The sequence below is a fragment of the Boleophthalmus pectinirostris genome, unplaced genomic scaffold (genome assembly GCF_026225935.1).
Source record: "Boleophthalmus pectinirostris isolate CB_2022bp ecotype Guang Dong unplaced genomic scaffold, ASM2622593v1 HiC_scaffold_8, whole genome shotgun sequence".
Lineage (NCBI taxonomy): Eukaryota > Metazoa > Chordata > Actinopteri > Gobiiformes > Gobiidae > Boleophthalmus > Boleophthalmus pectinirostris.
In genome coordinates, this window is record NW_026571515.1 from 1,891,759 (window position 1) to 1,899,076 (window position 7,318).

The window sequence follows — 7,318 nt, forward strand, 5'->3', positions numbered from 1 at the left end:
GCTCCACACAGCTCCACACAGCTCCTCACAGCTCTACAAAGCTCCTCACTGCTCCTCACTGCTCCTCACAGCTCCTCAAAGCTCCTCACTGCTCCTCACAGCTCCTCACAGCTCCACACTGCTCCTCACTGCTCCTCACAGCTCCACACAGCTCCACACAGCTCCTCACAGCTCTCAAAGCTCCTCACTGCTCCTCACTGCTCCTCACAGCTCCTCAAAGCTCCTCACTGCTCCACACAGCTCCACACTGCTCCTCACAGCTCCTCACAGCTCCTCACAGCTCCTCACAGCTCCTCACTGCTCCTCACTGCTCCTCACAGCTCCTCACAGCTCCTCAAAGCTCCTCACAGCTCCACACAGCTCCACACAGCTCCTCACAGCTCTACAAACAGCTCCTCACAGCTCCTCACAGCTCCTCACAGCTCCTCACTGCTCCTCACTGCTCCTCACAGCTCCTCACAGCTCCACACAGCTCCACACTGCTCCTCACAGCTCCACACAAGCTCCTCACTGCTCCTCACTGCTCCTCACTGCTCCTCACTGCTCCTCACTGCTCCACACTGCTCCTCACTGCTCCTCACAGCTCCTCACAGCTCCTCACTGCTCCTCACTGCTCCTCACTGCTCCTCACAGCTCCTCACAGCTCCTCACTGCTCCTCACTGCTCCTCACTGCTCCTCACAGCTCCTCACAGCTCCTCACTGCTCCTCACTGCTCCTCACAGCTCCTCACTCACTGCTCCTCACAGCTCCTCACTGCTCCTCACTGCTCCTCACTGCTCCTCACAGCTCCTCACTGCTCCACTGCCTCAGGCTCTAAACAAGCCCCGACAGCCGCCTGCAGAGTGAAGAGAAACTGCATTCCTCACACAGACAACAGCACCAGGATCTGCTCCACACCAGCAATAAAACAAACTCTTAAAGCTGCACTCTGGAACTTTTCCACGTTGTTTTGGAGAGTCCGTCACCGTCTTGTTCCACACTGTGACGTGAAACTGCTCCACTTCACTTTTATTCAGTTACAGGAGGTTTTATGTCTGAAAAATCCCCAGAAAAACAAACAGACACAAACATTCTGAGCAGAGTCGCCTCTCCACAGATCTGACCTGGATCTGTTCTGGTTTAGACCTGGTCCAGTTCTGATTTGGAGCCTTTAGTCTCAGATTTCATAGTATTTAGTAGTATTTAGTAGTATTTGGAAGTATTATATAGTATTTAGTAGTATTATGTAGTATTATGTAGTATTTAGTAGAATTTAGTATTAAGAAGTATTTAGTAGTATTTACAAGTATTTAATAGTATTTAGAAGTATTATATGGTATTATACTGTATAGTATTATATAGTATTTAGAAGTATTTGGTGGTATTTAGAAGTATTTGGTGGTATTTAGAAGTATTTGGTGGTATTTAGAAGTATTTGGTAGTATTTAGAAGTATTTGGTGGTATTTAGAAGTATTTAGTAGTATTATGTAGTATTTAGTAGAATATAGTGGTATTTAGTATTAAGAAGTATTTTGTAGTATTTACAAGTATTTTGTAGTGTTTACAAGTATTTTGTAGTGTTTAGTAGTATTTGGCATTTAGTAGTATTTAGAAGTATTTGGTAATATTTGGTAGTATTTAGAAGTATTAAGAAGTATTTGGTAGTATTTAGTAGTATTTGGTAGTATTTAGACCTTTACTTTACTGTACTTTACTTTATATAAAAATGTCATTGAGTAAAGTAAAGATGCCTAAAAAAAATGTATTTTTTATTATTATTATTATTATTATTATTATTATTATTATTATTATTATTGGGCCCAAGCACCAGAAGCTGGTGAAGAGCCTATTATTTATTTATTATCTATTATTTATTATTTATTATCTATTATTATTATTTATTATCTATTATTTATTATCTATTATTTATTATTTATTATCTATTATTTATTATCTATTATTTATTATTATGAGACTGTGGAACTTTCCGGACAAAGCAATAACATCTCTGCCAGAAAAGTTACACAGTGCAGCTTTAAACACACAGTGAATCACAGAGCAAATAAAAGTGGGTCAGGCTGTGATAAGAGTCTGAGTCTGAGTCTGAGTCATAATTAAACTCCGACCGGTGTCATTGATATTTCACATGATCAGAGTTTTTAGTTCAGAAAATCTCCTGCAAAAGTGTCTGAAAAAAACACTTTAAACCTGAAGAACCTCGACCAGACGTCCTTTTTTTTTTTTTTTTTTTTTTTTTAAACTCTGGACAGTCCCAGTTTTGAGCCTCGTCTTGTGTCTCTGCAGATTGGGGGGGGATCAGTTTTGGGGTGTGAACTTTAAAAACACGGAGGAGCTTCGTGTGTTTTGGACGAGTGGATGAAGAGAACGACTCTACAGAAACACAAAAACACCAGAACGAACAAACACAACTGCAAATATTTGAAGTTTTAAACGACAAACGACACGAAAACAGACTTCAAATCTCAAAAAGCTCAGTCATTTAGAAGTACTGAGTAGTACTGAGTAGTACTGAGTAGTATTTAGAAGTATTTAGTAGTAGTTAGAAGTATTTAGTAGTACTTAGAAGTATTTGGTAGTATTTGGTAGTATTTAGTAGTATTTAGAAGTATTTAGTAGTATTTGGTAGTATTTAGAAGTATTTAGTAGTATTTAGAAGTATTTGGTAGTATTTAGAAGTATTTGGTAGTATTTAGTAGTATTTTAAAGTACTTAGAAGTATTTAGAAGTATTGAGTAGTATTTAGAAGTATTGAGTAGTATTGAGTAGTACTGAGTAGTACTGAGTAGTATTTAGAAGTATTTAGTAGTATTTAGAAGTATTTAGTAGTATTTAGTAGTACTTAGAAGTATTTAGTAGTATTTAGTAGTACTTAGAAGTATTTGGTAGTATTTGGTAGTATTTAGTAGTATTTAGAAGTATTTAGTAGTATTTGGTAGTATTTAGTAGTATTTAGAAGTATTTAGTAGTATTTAGAAGTATTTGGTAGTATTTAGAAGTATTTGGTAGTATTTAGTAGTATTTTAAAGTACTTAGAAGTATTTAGAAGTATTGAGTAGTATTTAGAAGTATTGAGTAGTATTTAGAAATATTTAGAAGTATTTAGAAGTATTTAGAAGTATTTACAAGAAGTATTTAGCAGTACTGAGTAGTAATGAGTAGTATTGAGTAGCATTTTAAAGTATTTAGAAGTATTTAGAAGTATTTAGTAGCATTTAGTAGTATTTGAAAGTACTTAGAAGTATTTAGTAGTATTTAGAAGTATTTACAAGAAGTATTTAGCAGTACTGAGTAGTAATGAGTAGTATTGAGTAGCATTTTAAAGTATTTAGAAGTATTTAGTAGCATTTAGTAGTAGTACTTAGAAGTATTTAGAAGAAGTATTGAGAAGTATTGAGTAGTATTTTAAAGTACTTAGAAGTATTTATCATTTATGATAAACATGAGTCGGTTTATTTGTGTTTTGGTCGTTTTTAAGCCGCTTTTCTGTATTTTACCAAAACAAATGTCAGTTTGTCTCTTTTTTACTGTTGACAGGATCAAATTGGTCCAAAATCGAGACACTTGGGACATTTTTTGTATAAAACTTGGACGAATCTGCTGGGACAGGGGACACAGGGCTCAACTTTTCAATTCAGATTTATACAAAACCAATTTTTGACCCTTTGTCTCCATTTTTGACCAATTTATTTCCTGTCAACAGTAAAGAGAAACATAAACCGACATTTGTCTCGGTAAAATACAGAAAATCTACTTCAAAACGACAAAAACACAAAGAAAATGTGACTGTACTGACTAATTTTAGGGCTGAGTGCAGAAATATTCTCTTTAACCACACACTCCTTTCACAATTTTATCATTACCACACTGGAAATGATTTATCTAGACAAGTTCAGATGACGAGAATTAAAAATGTTTCAACATCATTTGAGTCAATCTCACATGAAAAGTAAAATGATCAACCAGAGGAATAAGAAAACACATCTTACTGCACTTAAAATAAGAAAAACAACTACTTTTTACACTTCAAATAAGAAACTAAATGTAATGTTGCTTGAATTAAGAAAAACAAACTTATTTCACTGGTCGACCATTTGACTTGACAAGTTGAATCTGCTCAAATAAAGTCACATTTTCTTAATTTAAGTCATTTTAACTTACAGATATTATTGATGTAATGGAATCCAAATCTCTCGGTCTGTGATATTTATTGTGATATTTTGAAGAGCTGTTTTGTTTTTTGTTCAAAATTCTGGTGTGAATTATTTTCGTCATAATCCCAAGAATTCAAGTAAAAACATTTTTCTTCATGTTTTCTGCGCTGAAATGAATCATGGGAAATGTAGTTGATGATGTTTATAAACTGTTGCTTCTATAAAACCATGAATTTAAGCAAAGGAACTTGCGATTCGATATTTTGGGAGACTTTTGACGATACGATATCACAATATTTCAGTTATTGTAACGTCCCTACTAGGTATTGTTTTGTTTTTTTGTTGTTGTTTTTTTCCAGTGGCATCAAAAACCAGGCATGTCCCAGATTTTATTTTGAAAATCTGGTCACACTAACCTTGAGTTTTGAAAGTCGCCGTTAGATATTGGAGATTCGACACATTCTAAGACATTTAACTTATGATACACGTCCCAGATTTTTTTCAAACAACTTGCATGTCTTCATAATCAACCAGGGTAAATATCACAGTGTATAAAACTGGAATTATTAAAAAAATAAAAATAAAACATTGACCATTGTTGATTTTTCTTTCCTTTCTAGAGGGAAACAAACAATTTTGTCCAAGTCTGTGCATCAAATGAGTCTTGAATTCACAAATATGCACGAAATCAGGTCATAGTGTGATTTTTTAAATAATTAGTCTTGTGATATTTACTCTAGATTCTGAAGAAGTCATCAGTTGTTTGAAAAAAACAAAACAAAACAAAAAAAAAAAAGGACATGTAGGACAAGTTAAATGTCTCTCAATGTGTCTAATCTCCAGTATCAAACCAATTCAAGTCAGTTTGGGAAGTACAGTCCTCGGGTCAGAGTCCGGGTCCGGGTCCGGGTCCAGGTCCACAGCGCGCGGGTCTGATGTGGTGTAAACACGGAGCTGCGCCATGTTTGTGCGCGGGGCGGAGGGTTTGAGGCGTAAGGTGCACGAGCCCGAGAAGGACACGAGGAAAGACCCGGTCCCACAAGTCCCACAAGTCCCACGGTCCCTGAGTCGAGTCACGCGCCACACTCACTCCAGCGGTTCCTCAGGTCGACCACGCGGCCCTTCCGTCTCCACGTCACGCCGTTACTCATCGCGGGGAAAGTTTCGGGATGAATCCGTCCGCAGACTCCGAGCACCGGGCCTCATCTTCCTCACGCCGGGCCCCGAACACCCGAACCCCCGTGACGTCCCCCGTGCTCCGTGTTCCGTGTTCCGTGCTCCGTGTTCCGTGCTCCGTGCTCCGTGCTCCGTGCTCCGTGCTCCGTGCTCCGTGCTCCGTGTTCTCCCTGTGCGTGCTCCCGGTGCGTGTTCCGGTGCGCTCTGGTGCGCTCCGCTCTCCAAACGTGCGCCACGGGACTCGAGGGGGCGGGGTCAGTTTGGGGTTTTTCTCACACGCGCTCAAGACTCGGAGCAGGTGAGGATCAAGGAGACGCGCGCGAGGAACCAGGAAACATCAACTTTGTGCTTCTTTATCAGTTTTATGAGTTTGTACGATCATAAAATAAAACAAACAAAAACCTGACTTGTTTTATTTTTATTTTTTTCATTCTTATTGAGGTTTATTTTGACACGATCATAAATGATAAACTTTTGAGCCTTTGTAAAAATGATCATTAGTTTGTACGATCATAAAGGGGGAAAAAATCCTCACATTCTTCATTCTCATTTTGTTTATTTGGATATGATCATAAACTTCTGTGCTTCTTTATCATTATTATTACTTTGTACAAACATAATACAGTAAAGAAATTGAGTTAAAATTATATTTAGTTTGCGTAGTTTGTCATTTATTTTGTTATATGTAAATATATGTAAAGTTTCTTCATCAATGTTCAGAAGAAACAACATCATATATGTTTGAAACTGTCATGAACAGAGACGCGTTCATTTAAATTGATCAACTCTGACAGAGTCAGTTTGAACATTTTCTCTGTGTTTATCTGAGTCACTCTGTTCTAGAGTTAATTTAACTTTTTTGTAAATGTTCATGAAGTAAAACTGGACCAAAGTTCCTGTTTAACCCAAATCCAGAGTTAAATGAACGTTTAGAGAGTAAACAGATAACACTTTGTAGAGTTATCCTGATTTAACTCAACAACACACAGAGGAGTTTTATTTTTACACTTTATTTGAGTTAATTTAAGATGAAATTATGAACAAAACTGGTTCAAACTGGTTCTACTCTGGAGGGAGTTTGAAGTGGTGACTAAGAGAAGTTGAATTAACACTAGAGGAAGTTAAATTAACACTAAGAGAAGTTGAATTAACACTAGAGGAAGTTGAATTAAAACTAGAGGAAGTTGAATTAACTTCACCCATATCAGTTTAATAACTCAAATAACCCCAACTCCAACCTCCATTTAACTTTCAAATAGTTAAAATCACACTTTTTGTGTTAAAAACAACTCTGAAATATTTCACCCTGAAATTTTAACCCTCCAGTTTTTGCTGAGTTCATGATTTTTGTTTTTCTCTTGGCACAAACTCGAAATAAAAACGAATGAAAGAGCGTTTCAGATTCTCCTGAGCAGAAACACCGGCCGCATTTCTACATCAACTTTAACAAACTTTTCAAACTCGTCTTCTTCAAACTTCTGCCTCGTAATAAATCAGAACTTTATGTGAAACACTTTACTCCATCATAAAAACAAACCCCAGCAGAAGGACTCACTCACTCACTCACTCACTCACTCACGCCTCCTAGTGGACAGTTTGGTTACGTCTTATGTACAGTGACCAGAATTTCAAAATAAAAAACTGGGACATGTTTGGTAATAATAAAACTAGGGGTGTGCAAAAATATTGAAATATCAATATAAAGTATCGTTTAATATGATGATACAGCATCGATATCGGAGACTGCTGTATCGATACTTCGCCAAGAATATTGTTTTGGTTTATTTTACTGCATTATTTTGTTACAGCTACAGTTTTGTTGCTTGTTTAGTGGAAGGAAGATCATTTATGCGACACATTTGACATTTTCACTGTTTTGAGGATTAAAATGTTTGTGTTTCATATGAACTTTGAACAAGAAGAAGTGATTTAACAAAGACTTTTAGTATCACAGACATGATTTAGATTTTATGTTTTATTGAACTGTAT

The 7,318-nt window shown here is 36.7% G+C and overlaps 1 protein-coding gene across 2 annotated transcripts in view; it reads right to left on the bottom strand.

The window, feature by feature from the left end:
* Positions 1-5,522, bottom strand: part of LOC110155000 (DENN domain-containing protein 2D) — a 43,945-nt gene extending 38,423 nt beyond the window's left edge. For both annotated transcript variants that reach the window (XM_055165630.1, XM_055165629.1), the window contains exon 1: positions 5,244-5,522. In XM_055165630.1, coding sequence (XP_055021605.1) covers positions 5,244-5,304 — 61 coding nt within the window. In that variant the 5' untranslated portion in view covers positions 5,305-5,522. The remainder of the gene's footprint in view (positions 1-5,243) is intronic.
* Between the last annotated feature and the right edge of the window lie 1,796 nt (positions 5,523-7,318).